This window comes from Acanthochromis polyacanthus, chromosome 24, assembly GCF_021347895.1.
Source record: "Acanthochromis polyacanthus isolate Apoly-LR-REF ecotype Palm Island chromosome 24, KAUST_Apoly_ChrSc, whole genome shotgun sequence".
Lineage (NCBI taxonomy): Eukaryota > Metazoa > Chordata > Actinopteri > Pomacentridae > Acanthochromis > Acanthochromis polyacanthus.
In genome coordinates, this window is record NC_067136.1 from 659,934 (window position 1) to 687,266 (window position 27,333).

Here is a 27,333-nt window from a genome sequence, read left to right on the forward strand (position 1 = left end):
AAGAAGAAGAAGGAGAAGAAGAAGATGAAGAAGAAGGAGAAGGAGGAGGAGGAAGAGTAGGATAAGGAGAAGAAGGAGAAGAAGAAGGAGGAGGAGAAGAAGGAAAAGAAAAAGATAGAGAAGAAGAAGGAGGAGTCAGACTTCATTTCTAACAGGTTGGAATCTGAGTAATGCAGGTTATGTAAAGAACAGTTTGTAAAAATCTACACACACACACACACACACACACACACACACACACACACACACACACACACACACACACACACACACACACACACACACACACACACACACACACACACACACACACACACACACACACACACACACACACACACACCCAGCCAGCCAGCCAGCCAGCCAGCCAGCCAGCCAGCCAGCCAGCCAGCCAGCCAGCCAGCCAGCCAGCCAGCCAGCCAGCCAGCCAGCCAGCCAGCCAGCCAGCCAGCCAGCCAGCCAGTGTATATACCAGTATATTGACCACTATATAAATGCATATATACCAGTATATTAACCACTATATAAATGTGTATATACCAGTATCTTGACTACTATATAAATGCGTATATACCAGTATATTGACCACTATATAAATGTGTATATACTAGTATATTGACCACTATATAAATGTGTATATACCAGTATATTGACCACTATATAAATGTGTATATACCAGTATATTGACCACTATATAAATGCGTATATACCAGTATATTGACCACTATATAAATGTGTATATACCAGTATATTAACCACTATATAAATGCACATATACCAGTATCTTGACTACTATATAAATGCGTATATACCAGTATATTGACCACTATATAAATGCGTATATACCAGTATATTGACCACTATATAAATGCGTATATACCAGTATATTAACCACTATATGAATGTGTAAATACCAGTATATTGACCACTATATAAATGTGTATATACCAGTATATTGACCACTATATAAATGTGTATATACCAGTATATTGACCACTATATAAATGCGTATATACCAGTATATTGACCACTATATAAATGTGTATATACCAGTATATTAACCACTATATAAATGCACATATACCAGTATCTTGACTACTATATAAATGCTTATATACCAGTATATTGACCACTATATAAATGCGTATATACCAGTATATTGATCACTATATAAATGCGTATATACCAGTATATTGATCACTATATAAATGCGTATATACCAGTATATTAACCACTATATGAATGTGTAAATACCAGTATATTGACCACTATATAAATGTGTATATACCAGTATATTGACCACTATATAAATGTGTATATACCAGTATATTGACCACTATATAAATGCGTATATACCAGTATATTGACCACTATATAAATGTGTATATACCAGTATATTAACCACTATATAAATGCACATATACCAGTATCTTGACTACTATATAAATGCTTATATACCAGTATATTGACCACTATATAAATGCGTATATACCAGTATATTGATCACTATATAAATGCGTATATACCAGTATATTGATCACTATATAAATGCGTATATACCAGTATATTGACCACTATATAAATGTGTATATACCAGTATATTGACCACTATATAAATGCGTATATACCAGTATCTTGACTACTATATAAATGCGTATATACCAGTATATTGATCACTATATAAATGCTTATATACCAGTATATTGACCACTATATAAATGCGTATATACCAGTATATTGACCACTATATGAATGCGTATATAACGTATATTGACCACTATATAAATGCGTATATACCAGTATATTGACCACTATATAAATGCGTATATACCAGTATATTAACCACTATATAAATGCGTATATACCAGTATATTAACCACTATATAAATGCGTATATACGAGTATATTAACCACCATATAAATGCGTATATACCAGTATATTGACCACTATATAAATGTGTATATACCAGTATATTAACCACTATATAAATGCACATATACCAGTATCTTGACTACTATATAAATGCTTATATACCAGTATATTGACCACTATATAAATGTGTATATACCAGTATATTGACCACTATATAAATGCGTATATACCAGTATATTGACCACTATATAAATGTGTATATACCAGTATATTGACCACTATATAAATGCGTATATAGCAGTATATTGACCACTATATAAATGTGTATATACCAGTATATTAACCACCATATAAATGCGTATATACCAGTGTTGTCCAGCAGCTCCTGCAGGCCCTGGGAGAACAGCAGGTTCCTCAGTCGTTCCACTTCGTCCTTCAGCTCTCTGATCAGTTTGGCGTTGGGATCCTCATTGATGACGGCGTTGCAGCGGATCTGTTTGGCGCGGTCGGCATACCTGCAACCGCAACAGATCACATCAAACCGGGTTTATCTCAGCCTTACAAAGCATGATGACTTCACCGATGTGACCAGACGGACCTCAGAGTGCTCAGTGTCTCTTCGTAGTTGATGTCAGCAGGACTTAGAGCAGCGATCATGGCCGTCCGAGAGTTTCCTCCTGGAACACATTAAACGTGCTATTAGCGTCTTTGTGATATGCTAATGCTAACAGCAGTTCAATGTTATTTAAACATACTGCTAGCATCTATGCTAATGCTAATAATAGTAGTCTTGGTGTTGGTTCTGGCAACAGCAGATCACACTGGTACTACTAAGGCTGCCTGAAGTATTTCTGTTTGCGTTTCGATAGTACGAACACTACTCTTTATCTCTGACACTACGTGTACTACTCTATATTTCTAATACTACAAGTACTAATCTATATTTTCTGATACTATGAATACTACTCTATATCTCTGACACTACTAGTACTACTCTGTATTTCCGGTACTACCAATACTTCTCTGTTTTTCCGGTACTACGACTACGACTCTGTATCTGCGTACTGACCCAGGTTTTCCTTCAGCAGCCAGGTGAGAACAGAGTCTCTGTAGGGAATGAAATCACTTTTCCTCTTCTTACTGCTCTGCTGCAGAAGAGACACGACAACTTCAGATTTTACTGCAGTACAATAACAGGTACTTTGTAGTACTAATGTGTGGACGTACCATCTCGGCCAGAGCTGATATGACTTTTCCTAACGTGGTCAGAGATTTGTTGATGTTCGCTCCCTCCTGAAGGATGAAATACAGGAAATATTAGATAAAAGCAGTAAGCGGCATCAACAAACTGTTCGATTTGACGGATTAAGATCATTTATGGGGTTTTTATTTAGTAAATTATGCATATTCCTATGCGTTTCATCTTACTTCCTGTTCTAAATGATGGTGCTTTTATTTTGAAGGACACGAGTTCCCCTCTGAGGTCGGTATTTGTGTAATATTGTGTAAATAAATTGTGTTTGACATAAACCTTTAGAATGTTGTGAAGTTTTCAGTGATCGGATGATTGTTCATCTGTGTGCTACATGCTAAATGCAATGCTAACATTTCTTTGTTTCATTTTTTATTTAGTCTGTAACGGGTTCTTCTGGGATTCAGATCATCAAAGGCTCTAATCATCAGATTAAGTGTCAGACCATCCATCTGGTTTCTCTATAAAACTGTCAGAAATTATAGCATTTATCAGAACTAGAACTAAAAACTACAAAAACAGTGCTATTTTGGCGTCTTTCTGTGACTTTTGCAACATTTCTTGTCATTTTTATGTCATTTTGTGATTTGTTACTTCTTCTTGTCTCATGTTTTTTTCTTTCTGTCATTTTTGCTTCTTTTGCTTTTATTTCTTTTATTTTCATTTTTACTTTTTAGTTTCATTTTTGCTTATTTTAGCTTCACTTTTACTTATTTAGTTTCATTTTTCTGTCACTTCTACTTCCTTCAGTGTCATTTTTGCTTCTTTCAGTGTCCCTTCTGCTTATTGTTTTTTGCTTCTTTTATTTACATTTTTGCTTCTTTTTGTGTCATTTTCAATTCAGTTAGTGTAATTTTTACTTCTTTTTCTGTGATTTTTGTGTCTTATCTTGTCATCTTCACTTCTTTTTGTGTCATTTCTGCAATGTTTTAGCTCTTTGTTTTCCTCTCTCTCTTTAAGGCATTTCTGTTCTTTCACTTCCTGTCTTTTTACTTTTTCTTTCTTCCTAATTTCCTCTCTTCTTTTATCCCTCCTTCTTCCTTCCTCTTGTTACGCCTCTCTTCCTTCCTCCCTTGTCCTTCTTGTCATTTCTCCTTTGTTCCCATCTGCTTCTATTTCTTTAACCTTGGTGAAAACGCCCAGAATCTAGAGCGTGAAGCTTCAGAACATGCTGACGTCTGACCTTGAGTCGAGTTCCTTTTGCTCCAGAAGAATCTGCTCGCTCGCTTCCTGCCAGGTCCACCAGACTGATCTTACTGACCTGAGGAGAAAGAGTCACAGTTACCTCTGAGTTCAAATAAAAAGAAAACATTGATACATGACGGCTACGTTCAGACCTTCTCCGTGTCCAGGCTGGTCATCTGGTCTCTGCGTTTCTGGGTGAAGACGATGGTGAAGACGGCGTGGGACCTGGACGACGTCTCGTTCATGTTGGTGGCTGCGACCGTCCTGCAACACAGAACCAGAACCGTCAGAGTCATGGACTACACCTCCCACAATTCCTTAGACTCATTGTAACAAACACTAAAGGTGGTTTACTGTCTGAACTTCATGCTCATTTAGACTTTAACCAGCTGCTCACTTTGTTTAACTTTCAGTTTATTGACTTTGTCTTGTGACATTTAGATAATCAGCTGACACTAATCTCATCTTTCAGCTGCTCTCACCGGCACTTTTTAAACAAGTTAACAGCTTTACACATTTAAGAGGTTAAACTGCAACTGTCAAATGAAACTGCAACTGCAAGAAACAAAACTGACAGAAAAAGATGCAAAGAAGCAAAAAAAGAAGAAGCAAAAATTCACAAAACATAAAAATGACAGTGAGATGCAAAAATGACCAAAAAGAAGCAGGAATGAAACTAAAAGACAAGAATGACATGAAACATTGCAAAAATAACACAAAAAGACACAAAAAGACAAAAAGATGCAAAGATGACACTAAAAGAAGCAAAAAATACATGAAACATTGCAAAAGTGACCCAAAAAATGATACTAGAAGAATCAAAAATAACACAAAAATAAAACAAAAAGATGCAAAAAAATCACCTAATGAAAATGAAATGAAACATTATGACATTAAAAGAAGCAAAAATGACAATAAAAGACACAAAAAAATGACACAAGAAGATGCAAAAATGACACTAAAAGACAAGAATGACATGAAACATTGCAAAAATAACACAAAAAGACACAAAAAAGACAAAAAGATGCAAAGATGACACTAAAAGAAGCAAAAAATACATGAAACATTGCAAAAGTGACCCCAAAAAATGACACTAAAAGAATCAAAAATAACACAAAAATGAAACAAAAAGATGCAAAAAATCACCTAATGAAAATGAAATGAAACATTATGACATTAAAAGAAGCAAAAATGACAATAAAAGACACAAAAAAATGACACAAGAAGATGCAAAAATTCACAAAACATGCAAATGACATGAAATGTTGCAAAAGTGACACACAGAAGCAAAAATGACACAAAAACAAGCAAAAATCACAGAAAAAGATGCTTAAATTCACAAAAAAACATAAAAATAACACTAAAGATGCAAAAATGACCAAAAGGAGCAAAAATTCACCAAACAAGATTAAAATGATGCGACACATTAAAAAAGTGACATTAAGACACATAAAAATGATGCAAAAAGAAGCAAAAGTCACAGAAAGATGCAAAAAATGGCACTAAAAGTAGCAAACACGACAAGGTAAGACTCAAAAATGACCCAGCAGACCTTGTTGTTTAGCTCTCAGTGTTTTCTGGTTTTATTCTGGTTCTAGTATAAAGAAAAAAACACTGAACAGTATAGATTTGTATTGCTATGGGAAGGGGTCCATTATTTTAAAAAAAAGTAGTAGAAACACTTGTTTCAACTAAAAGAATCAGACCTTGTTGTTTAACTCTCTCAGTGTTTTCTGGTTTTATTCTGGTTCTGGATCACCTACTGGACCTTGTTGTTTAACTCTCTCAGTGTTTTCTGCTTTTATTCTGGTTCTGGATCACCTACCGGGCCTTGTTTCCGGCGTCCATCAGGTCCCGGATGTCGGGGAATCCGGTCACGGCCAGCTTGGACAGGTCCTCCACGTAGGGCCCCAGGATGGGGTGCTCTCGGACCCTCAGGGTGCCCTGGGACTTGGGGTTGAGGAGGTCTCGGACCCGCTCGCAGTAGATCTCCATGTAGGACACCTGGAGGGGAGGCAGCCAATCAGCACTCAGCATGGGAGAAGGTGTGTGAATGTAAGCAGGTAGAAGGAGGAGGCGGGTTTACCTCCACAGAGTAGGTCAGGTCAGGGTCGGAGTTCTCTCCTGTCCTCTGGAACAAGTCCTCACACAGCTGAGGAGACAGAACCAGACATCAGAACCAGGAAGTGACACGTTCAACAGGTGAGTGCTGCAGTATTTACCTGTGGGATGATTCCCTCCTGACCAGGCTCCTGTTTACCCATCATGGTGTAGCTTTTACCAGCTCCCGTCTGGCCGTACGCAAAAATACACACATTATACCCTGGAAAACAGCAGTAATATTAGTATAAAATACACACATTATACCCTGGAAAACAGCAGTAATATTAGTATAAAATACACACATTATACCCTGGAAAACAGCAGTAATATTAGTATAAAATACACACATTATACCCTGGAAAACAGAAGTAATATTAGTATAAAATACACACATTATATACTAGAGAACAGCAGTAATATCAGTAAAAATAATAATGAAAAGGTCAATTATTGTGCTAAGCTTTAGCAGCCTTTACCATCGCTACCGTTAGCATAGCAGCATCAGGACTATCAATATAATCAGAGTCGTCATGACTGGTATCATTAGCATCATCCCCATTAGCAGCATCAGTGTTCATTTCATCAATTAGCAGCATTAGCATCATTAGCATCATCACTACTAACAGCATAGTGCTCATTTAATCAGTTAGCAGCATTAGCACCATCACCAGTTGCACACACATCAACATTAACACGTGTGAGGTCATTATTAGCAAGCACAGCATCAATGCTTGCATCTGAAACATTATCATAAGCATCATCTATTGCATCAACAACAGTCACATTAGCCTCATGGTTGCGTTCATTAGCATCTGCAGCATCGTCAGAAGTAGCACAGCCAACAACATTAACACCTGTGGCATCATTACTAGCATGTGTACCATCGTCAACAAGATAGTCATTGGTTCTAGCACTTGTAGCATCCTTGTATCATTAGCATTAACACTGATACTTGTGACATCATTAACGACGTAGCATTGTCGCGAACGTCTGAAACATTAGCATTAGTATTATGAACACCAATCTTAATTTGTGGTACCACTAGCAAGTGTGGGATCAATACCAGCTGCATCAAAATTAGCATATGTAGCATCACCACTACTTAATTTGCATCAAAATTAGCAACTGTGGCATTAGAATAGTCTAATTAGCATCATTATGGACACCTGAAATATCTCCATTAGCATTTGTAGCATCAACATTAGCACTTGTAGCATCAACATCAGTTGCATTAGGAGTAATATCCGTAGCATCATCACTGACGTCTGGAACATCGCTAGCCCAAGAATTTGCAGCTTAAACATTAGCATCTGTAGCATCCACACCAATCTCATTAGCATTATTATTGGATTCTGTAACATGATCACTAACATCAGAAACATCATTAACATTAGCACATGCAGCATCAATACTGATTTCAGTTACATCTACAATAGCATCTGTAGCATCACCAGCAGTCACATTAGCATCACAGCTATGTTCTTTAGCATCATTTCAAACATCTGAAGCATAATCATTAGTGTTATCATCTGTAGCATCAACAACAGTCACATTAGCATCACGGTTACGTTCTTTAGTATCATTGCTAACATCTGTAGCATCAACAACAGTCACATTAGCATCACGGTTACGTTCTTTAGCATCATTGCTAACATCTGTGGCATCCACAACAGTCACATTAGCATCACGGTTACGTTCTTTAGCATCATTGCTAACATCTGTAGCATCAACAATAGTCACATTAGCATCATCATTACATTTTTTAGCATCATGGTTAATATCTGAACCATTATCTGTAGCATCAACAGCAGTCACATTAGCATCATTGTTACATTCTTTACCACTGTGGCTAGCATCTGAAATGTTATCACTAGCGTTACCATCTTTAGCATCACGACTGGTTTCATCTGAATTAGCACTGGCATCTGCAACATCAACATTAGCCTCTACATCATCAACATTAGCCTGCGTAGCATCAAGTTGAGCTGAAGTTACGATCAACATCTGTAGCATCAACATTAACATTTGCAGCATCACCATTAGCATCTGTAGCATCTCTAGCATGAAGTGGAGCCTCGTTAGCATCTTTACCTTCGAATGCGTGCAGCAGCATCTCCTCTCCGATGTCCTTGTAAACCTGCCTCTGGGATGCGAAGCTGGGATCCTCGGTCTGCTCATAAACACACACATAAACACACACATAAACACAGTCCTGGTTCACAGATCCTGGTCAGTATGAATGTTTGTATCGAGTGTGTGACGGTGTGTTTGTGTGATCACCGTGGTGTGCGACCAGTAGGAGTAGTCGAAGGTGAAGTTCTTGGCTCCATCTTTGGCCTGTTTGGGGTTGGAGATACCTGGAGAAGAAAAAGAAGTCCCAGCTGAAGGTGATGACATCACACACGTTCAAGTATCTGTGTAGCAGAGTTCAGCCGGTGGCTAAAAACATATGTCTAATAATAGCCTGTGTTTATATAGCAGCAGGGTCAGAGGTCACATGACGCCCAGAGGCATTCTGGGAGAGCTGAGGCCTGATTTACTGCACCCCAGAACCAGCATTCTGCATTAAGATCAACTGGGGTTGTTAGCCTCGAGCTAACACCGGCTGTTTCTCTTTAACTTAATCATCATAGCAATCATTCCTGCAACTTTTAGTGTCATTTTTGCAACATTTTGCATCATTTAGCATAATTTTTAGCATCTTTTAGTGTCATTTTCGCAACTTTCGGTGTCACTTTTGCTACTTTTGGTGTCATTTGTGCATCTTTTGGTGTCATTTGTACAACTTTTGGTGTCATTTTGCAACGTTTAGCATGAGTTTTAGCATCTTTTAATGACATTTTTGCATCTTTTCAGTGACATTTTTGTTCTTTTAGCATAATTTTTGCACCTTTTAGTGTCACTTTGTAACATTTAGCATATTTTTTTTGCATCTTTTCTACTCTGTTAGCATTCTGCACTAAGATCAACAGGGATTGTTAGCCTCAAGCTAACGGCAGCTGTTTCTAACTTCAGCTGAAGTTCAAAGCACAACTTGGAGTGATTTTACTCTTGCTGTTTTCAAGTTGAACATCAGCAGTATTTTTTTTACATTTTAGAATATTTGCAGGAACCATAGTGACATTTTTCACACTTTGACAGAATAAACAGACAAAAACAATCATTCTATTTGGAATAAACTGTAAAGTTACTGGAGACCAAAACAAGAAGGTACATTAAGTGCCGTATTTCATTCATGAATCATTTTTTTCCAGATTTTTTCCCAGACATGCCAGCTGCACTGATGTGATTAGACAGAGCTATAAACATAGATCATTACCACATTTAATACATAACCTCTCATTTAATAGTCTCCGCCATTTTTGCATCTTTTAATCTCATTTTTGGAACATTTTGCTTAATTTTTTGATCTTTAATGTAATTTTTGCTTCTTTTTGTATCTTTTTTGCTTCTTTTAATCTCATTTTTGATTCTTTAGTATAATTTTTACTTCTTTTTGCATCATTTCTGTGAATTTTAAGGTCATCTTTTCATTTCTTCAGGTCATTTTCGTGCTGCTGCAGGTGTGTTGCTCTTACAGGTAGAGTTTCCCTGCATCTGGATCACACATTTGGCGTTGCGTCCCGTCTCTCTGGAGTTGAACGGTCGGACTCGGACCGCCACCTTCACCGATGCGCCCGCCATCTTCTAGCTCCGCCCACTCCACCTGAGGACAGCCAATCAGAGAGCACACGGTCAGAAAACAGTGAAATCAACAGACTTGTCCATTTAGTGCATCCAAAAAGAAACGGAGAAAGAAGAGACAGAAAGAAAAGGCTCAGAAACAGTGAATAGAGGATGCATTCAGCAGGGTGAAACATCTTTCTACAGCTGACAGGAAAATGATCTCTTCCTGTTATAATTACTGGCATAAAACATTTCAAGGTACTAACACAAATTCACTTTGAACCTGTTTGGAGACATTCTGTTGATAAAGTATAAATTCATCCATATCAAATTTTGAGACTTTTTAGTTTGTTTTAGTGTCCTTTTAGCTTCTTTTACTACCACGTTAGCTTGTTTTAGGGTCATTTTAGCTTCTTATAATGTCCTTTTAGCTTCTTTTAGCATCATCTTAGCTTGTTTTAGTATCATTTTAGCTCATTTTTCTGTCATTTTAGCTTCTTTTAGCGTCATTGTAGCTTCTTTGTGTGTCATTTTTGCGTCCTTTTCTGTCATTTTAGCTTCTTTTAGTGTCCTTTTGGCTTCTTTTACCATCATGTTAGCTTCTTTTAGTGTCATTAACTTCTTTTAGCATCATTTTAGCTTCTTTGTGTGTCATTTTTGCATCTTTTTCTGTCATTTTAGCTTCTTTTCATGTCATTATGTCATTTTAGCTTCTTCTGGAATCATTTTTAACTTCTTTACATGTCAATTTAGCTTTATAAATGTCATTTTAACTTCTTGTAGTGTAATTTCTGCTTTTTTTTAGTATCATTTTAGCTCCTTTTAGTGTCATTTTAGCTTCTTTTGAGATTTTAGCTGTTTTTCATATCATATTTGCTTCCTTTTTGTCAATTTAGCTTCTTTTAGTGTAATTTTAGCATCATTTTAGCTTCTTGTAGTGTCGTTTTGGCTTCTTTTAGTGTCATGAACCACAGTGAGTTGTAACGATTCAGAAGTTAACGTTCCTTCTGTTTCCAGCATCCCTTCTTTCCTTCTTTAATCAGAATAAACCCTCCCTCCACCTTCTCTCCTCCCTCCACCTTCTCTCCTCCCTCCATCCCTGGTTTTGTGGTTGAACCTCCTCTTTTCCACGTCTCCTCCCTCCACTTTATGACTTTCATTCCTTCCCGCTCTTTTATTTCTTCTCCTCCTCTTTTTCCAGCTGAGGTTTTCCTCCCCCCTCACATTCCTGCTCAACTCTCCTCCATACATTTTCCTCTCTTCTTCTTCTCTTTCTTTAAAAGCTGCTTCTTCTTCTTCCACATTCCTCTATCTGTTGTGTTTCCTCATTGCCGTGGAAACCAGAGCAGCCTCTTCCTGACCTCCATGTTTCTACGTTTCCTCTCTGAGTGTGTTTCTGTGTGTGTTACTGTGTTACTGTGTGTGTTACTGTGTTACTGTGTGTTTCTGTGTGTGTGTCTTTCTGAGTGTGTTACTGTGTTACTGTGTGTGTTTCTGTGTAATTAAGGCCTCTGTTCTCTGTAATGAAAACATTCCAACACTCTGAACATTCATCTGAAGTCAGCAGATGTTATTTTTCCCAGCTGATCGATCGACTAGTTGATAAATTATTGATCTGAATCTCTAATTGTTATCTTCAGGTTTTTTCTCGTCTACATCTGTCTGGTGTCTCTCTTAATAAATGAGTTTCTGTCTGATTGATCCAAACAAAGACCAGAATGAGAATCTTTTCTGTTTGTTGGTATTAAAGATAGATGCACTTGTCCAGGTCACGCCTCATTAAATCACGACATCAGAAACTTCCTGTGTTTCCATGGCAACTACAGACGACACACCCTCATGTAAACATAAACAAATAAAGCCTCTGACCGCAGTCACACCTGGACAGGTGAAGCAGAGACGAACACAGCTCATATTTAAATGTTTACATTCACAGCAGAGCAGAGAAACAAAGATTTACTTAATATTTTACATGTTTTGTCATTTTTGCATCACTATTGCTTCTTTATGTTCAATTTTTGCTTCTTTTTGTGTCATTTTTGTTTCTTTTTCTGCCATTTTTGTTTCTTTTTCTGTCATTTTTGCTTCTTTTGTTTAATTTTTGCTTCTTTTTCTGTAATTGTTACGTCTTTTAGTGTCTTAATCTCACTTTTGCCATTTTTGGTGTCCTTTTTGTATCTTTTAATCTAATTGTTGCTAATTTTTGCATCATTTTTGCTTCTTTTTGTGTAATTCTTGTCTTTTTGTGTCCTTTTTGCGTCTTTTTGTGTTATTTTTGCCGATTTTTGTGTCATTCTTGTATCTTTTAATCTAATTGTTGCTACTTTGTGCATCATTTTTACCACTTTAATCAAATTTTTTGCTTCTTTTCCTGTCGTTTTTGCCAGTTTTAATCTAATTTCCGCTTCTGTTAGTGTCACTTTTGCGTAATTTGTGCCACTTTTTGTGTCACTGTTGCCTCTTCTGATCTCACTCTTGTTTCTTTTTGTGTAATTTTTGCATCCTTTAATTTTATTTTTGGAACATTTTTTTTAGTTTTGCTGTGTTTCTGAATTAAATGTAATTTAAAGTGCTTCTGATGAAACACCCGGACAGTAAGTTTATGTTCAGATAAATGCTGTATTTTAGTTGATTTTATTAAAGTTAGCAGCAGGTTTTAACTGGCTCAGTTTATCTGAAACGTCTGGCGTGTTTCAGTCTGAGTTATTTCTCTGAATGAGTTCCTCCTGACCTCATTCCTGATTTAATCTCATTTCTGCTCGTCACAAACAGTTTGCTGCTCAGCGATCTTTATTCCTTTATTCAGCTGAACAATCACCAAAACAAATCATCTGACGGCTTCAGGAGCTCGTCTGAGTGGAAACACAATTAAATCTGTCACCTTTTAACAAAGCCACTGAACTAAACAAGTTTTCAGGAAACGTTTCTGGAACATTTCAACACATTTCTTATTATTAACAGTCATTTTTTTCTGATTTTTGAGAGCATTTCATTACAGATTTCTGTCAGACATATTATTAATTTTAACATCATCGTTAAAATATTTTTCATTTGGACATTTTATTGATATTTATTATAATTTATTTATTATTACTACTATTTTTAATAATATTAATCAGATGTGCTATTTATCCTAAACATTTTAAACATGTTATTTTCAAACATTTCTACATGTGCTGTTTTAAAATATTTTTATATAATAATGACATTTTGTTCATATATTTCATTTCATTTATTTTTTAAAAATGTTTTCCTTCTTAATTTTTTTAAATAAATATTTATCTGATTTTTTTTATTCCCACAGACATTTATTAATATTTTTTAATATTTATTCCCATCATACTTTTGAGTGTATATTTTTGTCTTGTAATTTTAAAAACATTCTTTTTCTTCCCTGAACATTTATTTTTCTGAGCAGTTAAAAAATGTTCTTCCCAGACATTTCTGCAAAATATTTGTCCTGATTTTTTTAAATCCATTTTTAAAAAAATATTTTGCCCTTTTTGCGCATTTTTTACAATGTTTTTGTATTTAAATACCGTAATTTTATTTTCCTTTAACATTTATAAAATAATGTTTTTGTATTTTTCCCTTAAACATAAATAGTACTAAAACAACAATAATAACAACAAAACTAATAATAATAATATTCTTTTTAACTTGACATATATGCACACACATACATGTACATGTGTGTGTGTGTGTGTGTGTGTGTGTGTGTGTGTGTCACAGTAGAGATGGCAATTCTCCTAGTAGAGACTGCGATTGACGTCTCTACTGTGACACATATATATGTCTTTTTTTTTTTACATATTTATATATTTCAAGGCATTTCTTTCCATCTTGGACATTTAAAATTTTCAGGCATTTAATGATAAACTTATCAGTCATTTTAAGAACAGTTTTCATTTTGGTGTCTTTTAATCTCACTTTTTCCACTTTTTGTGTCATTTTTGCGACTTTAATCTGACTTTTTCCACTTTTTTCTTCATTGTGTGTAACTTCAGCGTCTCTCCCTCGGCCTTCAGCCTCCGTCGGTGGAGCTGATGAAAGCTGGAGGATCATTGTGTTTCTACTGTTTGTTCTGTCAACAGACTGATGGTGGATCAGATAGAGACTGTACTCTGATCTTATTGTCTGAAGCATGAGGTGAGCAGCAGAGCGCTGACTTCACTGCACAGGCATCCACACACACACACACACACTATAACACACACACTGTAACACACACAGTAAAACTCTCTGTCTGCCTGTAGCTGAACCGGTTAGCTCAGCTGCTGCTAGTCAAACTAACCAGCTGTTTAAACACATTTTTCAGCTTCAAAGCAGCAGATTCCTGCCGTCGCTTTTCTCTTTTTTCTGAAACCAGCTGGAGGCTCTGCCAGCCAATCAGACGCCTCGGCCAGGCACAAATTACACAACAGCGGGCTGGGAGGAGGATGGAAATGGACGGTGTGCTGAGCTGCAGTCAGACGTTCTGCTAACGTGGAAATAAGCCGATAAACCAGCAGAAACAGCGCTCTGACAGAGTTTATTCAACGTTTACTGGACGCTTAGTTGACTCCACACTAACAGAGACGTCAAACTGGCAAAGAAAACGTTAAATATGGACAGAAAAATGTTAAAAAAACAGAAAGAAGTGTCACAAAGAGACACAAAGCTACCAAGATGGGACAGAAAACCAGCAAAATGTGACAAAAACAGTCAGAAATGGATTCTGAACGACCACAGAGACAGAAAACGATCAATGTGAGACACAAAATGACACAAACTAGGCAAAAAATAACCAGAAAGACACAAATTATCAAGGAAGAGACACACAACTAAACAAACTGTCCCAAATGTGGCACAAAACCACCAAAATACAGCAAAATATGACCAAAAAGTGAAGCAAAATTGACAATAAGTGTCACAAAATGGTCAGAATGTGAAAAAAATAACCACAAGAAGACAAAACAGCAACACGGAGACATAAGAGCATCAAAACCAGACAGGAAAGGTCCCAAATGTGATGCAAAACCACCAAAATGGGACAAAAACTCACCACAAAGAGACAGAAAACTATTAATATGAGACACAATGACAAACATTCTGCCAGAAACAACCATAAAGAGACAAAGTGGCAAAAAAGAGACACAAAACCACCAAAACCAGGCAGAAAATGTCCCAAATGTGACACAAAACCACCAGAATGGAACAAAAAACAGCCAAGAAGAGATGAAAATGACCACAAATACACAGAGAATTAAAAATATAAGACATAAAATGGGTAAAATGGGACAAAAACTAAACAAACATTAAAAACAAACGACAAATATTCGGCAAATAATAACAATGAAGAGACAAACTGGCAAGTAAAAGACACAAAATAAACACCAGGTGTCACAAACTGACCAGAAAAAATAACCACATCTGGCAATAAATACAGAAACTGACCAAAACCAGACAAAAAATGTCCCAAATGTGACACAAAATCAGCAAAACGTAACATAAAACGACCGCAAAGAGACACAGAATGACCACAAATACAGACCAAACGAAAAATATAAGACATTAACTGACAAAAACAGGACAGAAAACAACCACAAAGAGACAAACGGTCAACACAGAGACACAAAATCACCCAAACCAGACAGAAAATGCTTTGTGTAATAATCCTTCATAACCACAGCTCGTTTTTATCCAGTATTTCTTATTTTACATCTAAAGCAGCCGTTTAACCACCAGGACGTCTGAGGAAGCTTCACATCACATTAGTTACTATTTGTGTTTTTATTTTAAATCAACTGAATCTGTCGGCAGATTTTATTCAGATTCAGATCAGTGATAAAAACAGTTAAAAAAGACCTGAGATAAAATAAATAAGTCACAGATAAATACTGGAGCAGTGAATGAGCATAAATAAGTGAAAACAGAGTAAAAAGTAAGGAGTGTTGATGTTGTCAATCTACGCCGTAAGTCAGAACTCACATCCGTACATAAACACAGCAGGTCCTCGACTTACAGCGCTCCATTGTTATGTCTGAACTGGTTACTGGAACTAGTTGATGAGCGGATGAATACGTCGTCACAGCGCTATCAGACGCTTTGTTTCCATTCTCTGGTTGTTCTCCACCTTGGATTGTTCTACATTCTCTAACTTTCTGTCCATTACGGCTCCCAGCATAAGTCAGACTTCTGATGCTGGAAGAAAAGGAAAGCGTCTCCATGGAAGTGAAACTAGAATAAAATGGTGAAGAACATCTTCTCCCAGCAGCCCAGAGTGGACAACAACCACAGCAGGAAAGGTCAGGAACCGTCTCTTTCTTTATCGTTACTGAACAGAGTTTTATGTCCTAGATCATGATTATAACGCTGTGTTAGCGGAGCAGGGACAGGACTATTGATTATTGATCAGAACCTGATCAGATCAGAGGAGATGACTCAGACTGACGGCTGCATGTGGAGGGATCAGAGGAGGAATGTGACAATGAATGGTCTGCACACCACACACACTAAAACACACACACTAAAACACACACACACACACTAAAACACACACACACTAAAGAGACTAAAGAACACACAGCACCTCCCTCTTCCTAAAGATAGCCGACAGCCTCTGAAGAACATTTTAACCGTTTGATCACATGACAAAGAGCCTCGTGCTGCCTTCAGGTGCTGCAGGAAACATCAGCGCTGCAGACAGACAGACGGACAGACGGACGGACGGACGTCTCGTTTCACTGCTTGGACAAAAACCAACCACAAAGAGACACAAAAACCAGCAAAACCAGACAGAAAATGTCCCAAATGTGACATAAAACCACCAAAATAGGACATAAAATGACAATAAAGGGACGTAAAAACACCACAAATACACAGAAAATGGAAAATATGAGACACAAAAAGGCCAAAATGGAATAAAAAATAACCACAAAGAGACTAGTTGGTGAGAATGAGATGGAAACTGATCAAAACCAGACAGAAAATGTCCCAAATGTGACACAAAAACACCAAAATGGAACAATACAGGAAAATAAAGACACACAAAAATACATACAAAATGAACGTCTGTCACAAAAAGGTGAGAATTTGACAAAAGCCGACCACAAAGAGACACAAACTGACAAACATTCTGCAAAAAATAACCATAAAGAGAAAAACTGTCAAGAAAGAGATGCAAAAAAATCACAGAAATCAGACGGAAAATGTGCCAAATGTGACATAAAACCATCAAAATGGACCAAAAACAGCCATAAACAGATGTGAAACTATCAATATGTGTCAAAAAATGGACAGAATGGGACAAAAAAATAACCACAAAGAGACAAAATATCAACACAGAGACACAAAACCTATAGAACCAGACATAAAATGTCCCAAATGTGACATAAAACCATCAAAATGGACCAAAAACAGCTAGAAAGAGACACAAAACAACAAATATGTGACAGAATATGGGACCAAAATAACCCCAAAGAGAGCAGCTGGTGAGAATGAGATGGAAACTGACCAACACCAAACATAAAATGTACCAAAGGAGACACAAAACCACCAAGATGGCACAAAAAACACCAAAAAGAGATGCACAACGAACAACACTAAACACAAAACAACCACAAAGAGACCAGTTATCAACACAGAGACACAAAAACACCAAAACTACATAAAAAATGCCGTAAAGGTGACATAAAACCTCCACAAAGGGACGCAAAACGACCATAAAGAGACGCAAAACGACCATAAAGAGACGCAAAACGACCACAAAGAGACGCAAAACGACCAGAAAGAGACGCAAAACGACCATAAAGAGACGTAAAACGACCATAAAGAGACGTAAAACGACCATAAAGAGACGCAAAACGACCATAAAGAGACGCAAAACGACCATAAAGAGACGTAAAACGACCATAAAGAGACGCAAAACGACCATAAAGAGACGCAAAACGACCACAAAGAGACGCAAAACGACCACAAAGAGACGCAAAACGACCATAAAGAGACGTAAAACGACCATAAAGAGACGCAAAACGACCACACACACAAAGAACAGGTCCAGAGATGCCTTCAGGTGCTGTGGGAAATACAGAAGTAAGAGTCTGTTTTAACTTTAAATCTACAGAGGAGTTCATTTATTAGATTATTATCAAACATTTGGGTGGAATTGGGAGAAGACTGTCTTTTTAATTTTAAATATAAATATTGTACCAAATGAATCCGTTAAGTCTGGAAATATTTGAACGTTTACGTCTCTTAGAATCTAAATGAACTTTTCAGACACTTTATTCTCTGTAAATATATTTTATGATGTTTACTTTTAAGACATTTTCTGATTTTTGTGTTTTTTTAAGCTTCCGCTAATTTGAAGAAACTTTCCTGTTTGTTAAATGTTTTTTTTTCCTGAGAGTTTTTTGACATTTGGTTCAGATTCTGATGACGTTAAATTTAAAAGTTTGCGTCGATTTCAGGGCTTTAAACTCTAAACGTTTTTCTGACATTTATCTCTCTAATAAAACAGATTCTTGTGGCGCTCCAGGAGCAGAGAATCGGTGGTTCACGGTTCCTCCTCGTGTTTAATCTGTGATTTTAACGCTGATAAACGACGTGACGAGCAGAAGATCAGGATCAGACCAGCAGCAGACGAAAGACGCTTCCTCTGGTTTGGTTCATTTCCAGTTAAACCTCAAACTAAATCAGAATTTCATGAAACATAAAACAAATGTCAGAGAACATACACACATGTAAGAATATTTTGAGGGGAGAAAAACAAAAAATATAAGAAAAATGTCTGAAAATTATAAAATGTAACAAAATGTCAAAAAAATACCACATCTCTGAGGGTAAAAAAAAGAAGAAAATGTCAGAAAATTGTCTAAAAATAATTTAAAAATAAAAACATCTAAATCAAATTTAATAAAATATTATTAAAATGTCCAAAATTAAATCAATTATAAAATTCCTGAGAGGAAAAGAGCAAAATATAAGAAAAATGTCAAAATAATTGCATGAATTTGTAAATATAACTCATCAAAAAACATTTAGACAAAATGTGAAATATAAAATATTATTTAAAAAATCTGAGGATGAAAAAATGAAAAAAAAAGTCAAATAATGGTTAAATAAATAAAATAAAATGTTTAAATAGAATTTTATAAAACATTAACTGTCAGAAAATATACATATGTGTAAAAATAAAAGGAAAAAATAAATAAAAAATAGATAAAAACTGTCAGAATATTGTTGGAAACATTTAAATAAAATTTAATAAAATGTGCAAAAAATCTCTGAGTTAAAAATTTTTATAAAATGTCAGAAAATTGTCTAAAAATGTTTTTATTAAAAAAAAAAAAATTAAATAAATATCAAAATGTTAAAAATACATATTAATAAAATCTGAAGGGGAAAAAAGGAGCAAAATAAATGAAAAACGTCTGAATATTTGCATAAACTTTTAAAAAGAATTTATAAAAAAATAAACAGAAAAATCTAAAATATCATTCAGAAAATTTAAAGGGGAAAAAATTATGAGAAGTCCCCCCAAAAAATCAAAACACATAGTTAAAATTTTAAAAATCTCATTAATACACAAAAGAAAAATGTCAGAAAAGATGTAGAAACTTTGAAGTTAAATTCCAGAAAACATGCATTAAATGTTCAATAAAATGTTCATAAAAAAGATTAATTCAAAGATATAACTGATTTAATTTCTACAGTGAAACTTCAGATAATTATGGAGTTTTTTCTGATTATTTTCAGACTAAATGTCAGATAATAATCCAGTAAATCATCAGATAATAATCCAGTAAATCATCGGATAATAATCCAGTAAATCATCGGATAATAATCCAGTAAATCATCGGATAATAATCCAGTAAATCATCGGATAATAATCCAGTAAATCATCAGATAATAATCCAGTAAATCATCAGATAATAATCCAGTAAATCATCGGATAATAATCCAGTAAATCATCGGATAATAATCCAGTAAATCATCAGATAATAATCCAGTAAATCATCAGATAATAATCCAGTAAATCATCGGATAATAATCCAGTAAATCATCAGATAATAATCCAGTAAATCATCAGATAATAATCCAGTAAATCCTGTCCTGTCGTGGTCATCAGCTGCTCTGTTGGTTCGTCTACTTTCTGTTTGTCAGATAACCAGTGTGTGTTTGGTTCAAGGTTCACCTGCAGACGACACGTGACTCAACGTTCCTCACCTGGAGAACACACACCTTCATCTGCCGGCTTTATGAGGACGATTAGTGTCTGACTGAAGTCTAAAGGAGCCGAAACGTCCTCAGAGACGCAATGAATCACAGAGGTCCTCACAAGGACACAACACACACACTAAACACACACACACACTAGAATCACAACAAAAAGATGCCAAAGAGCAACAAAAAATGTGAGATTATGAGAAAAACAAGCAACATTTACCACAAAAAGACACAACGTCACGACAAAAAGCCATTAAATTACCACAAAAAGTTACAAAAAGTCACAAAGTTACCACAAAAAGACAAAATCCCAACAAAAAAGATGCCAAAGAACCACAATAAATGTGAAATTGTCATAAAAGCGGGTAAAAATTACCACAAAGTCACTAAATTAGCACAAAAAGACATTAAATTATCACACAAATGTACCAAGTTACCACAAAAAGTCCCAAAATTAACACAAGAAGTCACAAAAATGTACGAAATTACAACAAAGTCAAACAAATGTACTGTTACCACAAAAAGTCCCAAAATTAACACAAGAAGTCACAAAAATGTACGAAATTACAACAAAGTCAAACAAATGTACTGTTACCACAAAAAGTCCCAAAATTAACACACACACACAAATGGTAGAATTTCAACAAAAAGACGCCAAAGAACCACAATAAATGTGAAATGAGCACAAAAAGTCACACAAACACACTTTATGAACACAAACACTCCATGATGACTGTAGTGTTACTGAATAACATCAATCCAACAACATGCTGCTAAAAATACACACTCACACTCTCTAACACACACACAGACACACACACTCACACTCTCTAACACACACACACTCAGACACACACAGAGACACACACTCAGACACACACTCGGATAGCTGGCATTCTTTTAGCGCTTCATGCTAACTTTAGCTGCAGAGAGCAGAGCAGTCTGACTACGACAGGAGGAGGACTGGTTGGTCAGTCTGAAGACACAACAACAACAACACAACAGTAAACAACAACAGTAAACAACAACAGCAGCAGCTGACAGCTCCAGGTGAACCTGCTCTGAATGATCCAGGTCATAGATTCCGTAGAAAATAACTAATAAATCTGATTCTTCTCTGTCTTCCTTCAGCTCTGCTCTCTGATGTTTGATTTCCTTTTTTAACCGTTTTTCTGCTTTCATCTGATTTTTTCTCCGTTCAGGCGTAAAGTTTTCATTTTATGCTGCTTTAATCTGATCGGATGAATAAAATTAAAGGTAAAACCCGGACTTACTGCATTAAAGAGATTTAAAACACACAGAAAATAAATATAAGAAATAATAAATACAGAGAATAAAACAAGGAAAGTGTTAATGTGAGAGTAGAATTATTAAATAAACACAGAAAATAAATATAAGAAATAATAAATACAGAGAATAAAACAAGGGAAGCGTTCATGTGAGTAGAATTATTAAATAAACACAGAAAATAAATATAAGAAATAATAAATACAGAGAATAAAACAAGAGAAGTGTTCATGTGAGTAGAATTATTAAATAAACACAGAAAATAAATATAAGAAATAATAAATACAGAGAATAAAACAAGGGAAGCGTTCATGTGAGTAGAATTATTAAATAAACACAGAAAATAAATATAAGAAATAATAAATACAGAGAATAAAACAAGGAAAGTGTTAATGTGAGAGTAGAATTATTAAATAAACACAGAAAATAAATATAAGAAATAATAAATACAGAGAATAAAACAAGGGAAGCGTTCATGTGAGTAGAATTATTAAATAAACACAGAAAATAAATATAAGAAATAATAAATACAGAGAATAAAACAAGGAAAGTGTTAATGTGAGAGTAGAATTATTAAATAAACACAGAAAATAAATATAAGAAATAATAAATACAGAGAATAAAACAAGGGAAGCGTTCATGTGAGTAGAATTATTAAATAAACACAGAAAATAAATATAAGAAATAATAAATACAGAGAATAAAACAAGGGAAGCGTTCATGTGAGAACAGAATTATTAAATAAACAGAAAACGCCTCCAATCATTTCTGATTTTACAGTTTTTATCATTTTAAACTAAATATTTATTGAAAAATATTCAAACATCATGTAAATATTTCCATTTTAGTTTGGACATTTTGATTTTATTGAATTAAATTTGAACATCTTTTTGTTTTGCTTTTTTAATTTATTTTGAAAAACATTTTTTTTTTCAGTTTTCTGAGATTGTTTTATTTTAAATTCGTTTTTGCTTAATTATTTTTATTTTTATTTTATTTTTTACCATTTTTGACATTTTCTGACATTTTTTATAAATTTTTTTTTAATTTTTATTAATTAAATTCTATTTCCAGTTTCTATTTTTCTATTTTGCTCCATTTTTACCCCAGACATTTTTAAAAATACTTTTTGACGTTGTTTATTTTATTAAATTGTACCTGAACATCTTTCTGTTTTGATTTTTATTTTTTAAAACATTTTTAGAATTTAATTCTTTTTAACACTGAGAGATTTGACTATTTTTGACATTTTATTAAATTTAATTTCAATATTTCAAACAATTTTCAGACGTTTCTGTATTTTATTCTCATCAAAATATTTTTATTTCTTGGTATATTTTTACATTTTGTTTGTATTTTTATGAAACTTTAGAGGATTATGTTTGTTGTTTTTTAACCATCAGAGATTTATTCTTTTTTTTTTTTTACATTTGATTACTTTTAAACTCAGATTTTATTGTTAATAAATATATTTTTAGATATTTCATGAAGTTTTACTGAAGTGTTTCTACCAGTTTTCTGACATTTTATTCTTTTATTCTTTTAGATTCATGTAAACTCCAAATTCTTCACTTTAGAACCAGAAAAACATAAAAATGCGAAGTTTATCTGATTTTATTTTATAAAATTTGATATGAAGTAAACGATAACCATAATTATGTACTGAATTAAAAATCCGTTTTCACAAGTTTTCCTGTTTTAACGTCCAGGTTTAGTTTTGATGTTTTAAATCTTTTTTTTAAGTTTTGTTTCATTAATATTCTGTGTATTAGTTCATTAATATTCAGAGTTTGTTGGGTAAATATTTCTATTTTCTGCATTTACGTCCACATTTCTCTGGTATTTAGACTGTTGATATTGTGGTGCATTAGTATTCATTAATATTTATGTTTTTAATGTTTGGTGTTTTAATATTTCAGTTTCTGACAATGTGGTTCTTTAATACAATGCTTTTTAAAAGTGTAAAAATTAAGGTTTTTCAAACTATTTGAATGGATTAAATTGAAGTTTTTAATGTATTTATGTGTTAAACTGAAGTTTTTTCATGTTTTTCTGGATTACAGGCCAGGTTTAGGAGTTTCTATTGATCAGTGTGAAGGTTGTTAGTATTGAAGTGTTTTATCGAAGTTTTAAAGTATTTTCTGTGTTTTATTGAAGTTTTAAAGTATTTTCTGTGTTTTATTGAAGTTTTAAAGTATTTTCTGTGTTTTATTGAAGTGTTGAAGTATTTTCTGTGTTTTATTGAAGTTTTAAAGTATTTTCTGTGTTTTATTGAAGTGTTGACGTATCTTTCTGTTAAATTGAAGTTTTCTAAAGTTTTTTTTCCCTTCTAACCGGATAAATCCGGAAAACCGTTAATCTGAGCTGCTGCAGTTTAGCTCCCGGTAGACGGACCGTCCCGGTAGACGGTCCACCGGGCTACAGGTGTTTCTGGTCGTTACCGGAGGATGACTCACCTCTACCGGGGAAACTGTCTCGTGGAGGCCACGCGCTGCTCCGGTCACAGGGCGTCCATGTCCCGGTAAACGGAACGACGAACGGACGGTGGGTCCCGCTGCCGGTCCTACGGCTGGTTCCGGTGCGGGCCTGTCGGTACCGGGGTGGGGGGGAGCTGGGTGGGGGCGCTGCTGCGTCCCGTCAAACTAAAGTTATCCTCCGGTCTATCCGGCTCTTTCCCGGTGTACCGGCGGCGGCGGCGGCTCCCTCACAACTTTTCTCCGGGCTGACGTCACCGTCCGGTAACGGCGGCCGTCGGCGGACGGAGTAACACGGTGAACCGGGGCAGGAAAGTTGAGGCCCGCCGGCAGGGCGGTGAATCACGGCAGGTCCGGTCGCTGAAACTCGGTAATCCGGCGGCTGGACCGGCGGCAGGCGGTCGGTGAGAGGGCCGGCGGCGGGGAGGGGGGGTCTACCGGAGCACCGGCACGGAGCGGACAGGTTTAACGGAAAACGGAGGACAGGAAAGACCGGAGGGGGAGGACGGGCTGGCCGGTGGCCTGGCCGCGCGGCGCTGAGTGCGTGTGACTACGGGCGCGTCCCCGTGACGGAGCGCAGAGCCCCGCCCCTCCTGCTGTGGGTGACCGCGCACTGCTGCTGTGATCTGGCAGAGAGATCACTCCTCTTGGAAAACTGAGACCGAAAATAACTGAACGTCAGTATTACTAAACCAAAACTACAATAATATGAGTATTAATGCATCAAAACTATAATAATATGAGTATTAATACACCAAAACTGCACTAATATAAGTATTAATACACCAAAACTACAACAATATAAGTATAAAAACATGACAACTACAATAAATGAATATTACTATAACAAACTACAATAATATGAGTATTAAAACACAAAATCTTCAAAGACTCAGTACATGAAAACTACAAAACTGAATATTAATACACCAAAAGTACAGTATTCTGAGTACTTACGACAAAACTACAATAACATGAGCATTAATGCACCAAAACTACAGTAATCTGAATATAAGGTTGTACTATTTGTACTGCTAGGTTGTAGTATTTCTACTGCTGCTTTGTAGTATTTCTACTGTTCGGTTGTAGTATTTCTATTGTCAGTTTGTAGTAACACACACAGAAACACACACTGAAACACACATAGAAACACACACTGAAACACACACTGAAACACACACACATACACACATGGAAACACACACAGAAACACACTCACTGAAATACACATAGAAACACACACTGAAACACACATAGAAACACACACAGAAACACACACAGAAACACACACTGAAACACACATAGAAACACACAGAAACACACACAGAAACACACACTGAAACACACAGAGAAACACACACTGAAACACACAGAGAAACACACACTGAAACACACACAGAAACACACACTGAAACACACAGAGAAACACACACTGAAACACACATAGAAACACACAAACACACATAGAAACACACTAACACACACTGAAACACTCACAAACACACACACAAACATAAACACACATAAACACGTCTATGTGTTAACTGTGGCCCACTCTGAGGTGATGAATCTTCAGCTCCTCCTGCTGGATAGAACTTTAACTGCAGTTTGTTTGACTTCACCACATGTTTATATGTAATATGTAAACCAGCATATACATATTGTAGCACTGAGAGGCGACTTAAGGCAGGAAATGACGAGGGATCTTGACGTTAACACACCAGGCTTTATTGTCTCTACCACAATAAGCACTCCAGAACTCACACCTACCGGCTCGCAGGCCAAAGTCACTCCTCCCACAACCCCCCTGAGCCACGGTACACATCAAAACAACGAAACACACAGACTGAACTCAGAACATAGAACGTGAACTAACCAAATGCAACCAGGAATAAAAGAACGTCCCAAACACACAAACAACCCCATAAACAAACCCCAAAGAACACAGAATTTCCCCCATGATGCATAGCGGCCCCCCTATCCGGAACACAGTCACAGCAGCAACCACGGCCACTACAATATATATACACACATGCAGTGTTTCCTCTGCATTCATTCAGGAGTGGTGGGCCGGCATTCCTAAATCCTAGTCGCTGCTCCTTCAGTTTTCCTTTTTTTTCTTAATTGTCTCAAACACACCATCGCCATGTCTCCACCTTCACAGCAGAGTCCTGCACTGTGTTGGGTACTGGTGAGTACTAAGGTAAACTACAGATAAGTATCTTTCTCAGTATCTACTCTTTGGTACATCGGGTTACTATGACGTTAATTACTTGAAAGTGACGTCACATCAAGCATCCAGGCAGCAGGTCAGTCAGAGAAGTGTCATCTTGGAAAATAAGGCAGCGGCTTACCGGAGAAAAGCCATTAGCTTAAGATAACTCATAACAGATTTTACAAGCTAAACAGACATTCTCTAAATACTGGTGTCTAACTAACGTTACGTAGTATATCGGTAGCTTCAGGTAATTGGGCCCGGTGCCAACTCAGTGTCTAACGTGAGTAAACTATTGATAGCATTAAGCTAATATCTGCATGATGTAACTGCTGACTGCAATTTCAGATGAGTTTGTTCAAATATTTCTTTTTTAAGTTACATTTAGCCTTTAAAAAGCTATTTTTAACTGCACGTTCAATAAATAGGTTGTACAAGTAAAATCTGAAGTCAAGTGTGGGGTCGGCATAGCTCAGTGGGTAGAGTGGCTGTCTTGTAACTGGAAGGTTGCCGGTTCGATCCTCGGCCCGTCGTGCTCATGTCAAGGTGTCCCTGAGAAAGACACCAAACCTAATTGCTCCTGGTGGGTCGTGGTTAGCGCCTTGCATGGCAGCTTCTGCCATTGGTGTGTGAATGTGACGTATAATGTAATGCTATATAAATACTACCATTTACCAAGTGTCATTTGTTCACACCACCACAACTCCCTGGAGAGCCTGTTGCTGCTGCTGAAATAAATCCTAGAGGAAACACGTGAGTAGAAATTCAGTTTCATGAGAACTTTATATTTGAGTGAAGATATGCATTTTTCTGTCCATTGCTTAATTATAATCTGTACCATCTTGTGTTTCTGTGTGTAATATCTGACTGTTTGTAGGGGATATTTCATCTTCATGCATTACTTTAATTTTATGTGTAATATTTGACCACCATGTTCACAGCTGAACCTCACACAGTCTCTGGCTAAAGTCTTGTCACATGAGGACAATGTCACTTAAAATGGCGTACAACTGGATTTAAAATCAATCAGTGTGTCAGGAGAACTCTCCAGTGGAATCCTGACTTCTCC

At 36.0% G+C, this 27,333-nt stretch overlaps 1 protein-coding gene across 1 annotated transcript in view; it reads right to left on the minus strand.

Annotated features, from left to right (window-relative positions):
• Positions 1-24,610, minus strand: part of LOC127532599 (kinesin-like protein KIF1C) — a 44,288-nt gene extending 19,678 nt beyond the window's left edge. Inside the window, 13 exon segments of the mRNA XM_051944560.1 lie at positions 2,240-2,388; positions 2,472-2,550; positions 2,943-3,021; positions 3,101-3,166; positions 4,309-4,386; positions 4,463-4,574; positions 6,136-6,314; positions 6,397-6,462; positions 6,533-6,633; positions 8,505-8,583; positions 8,694-8,770; positions 9,992-10,119; positions 24,032-24,610. Coding sequence (XP_051800520.1) covers positions 2,240-2,388; positions 2,472-2,550; positions 2,943-3,021; positions 3,101-3,166; positions 4,309-4,386; positions 4,463-4,574; positions 6,136-6,314; positions 6,397-6,462; positions 6,533-6,633; positions 8,505-8,583; positions 8,694-8,770; positions 9,992-10,097 — 1,171 coding nt within the window. The 5' untranslated portion in view covers positions 10,098-10,119; positions 24,032-24,610.
• Between the last annotated feature and the right edge of the window lie 2,723 nt (positions 24,611-27,333).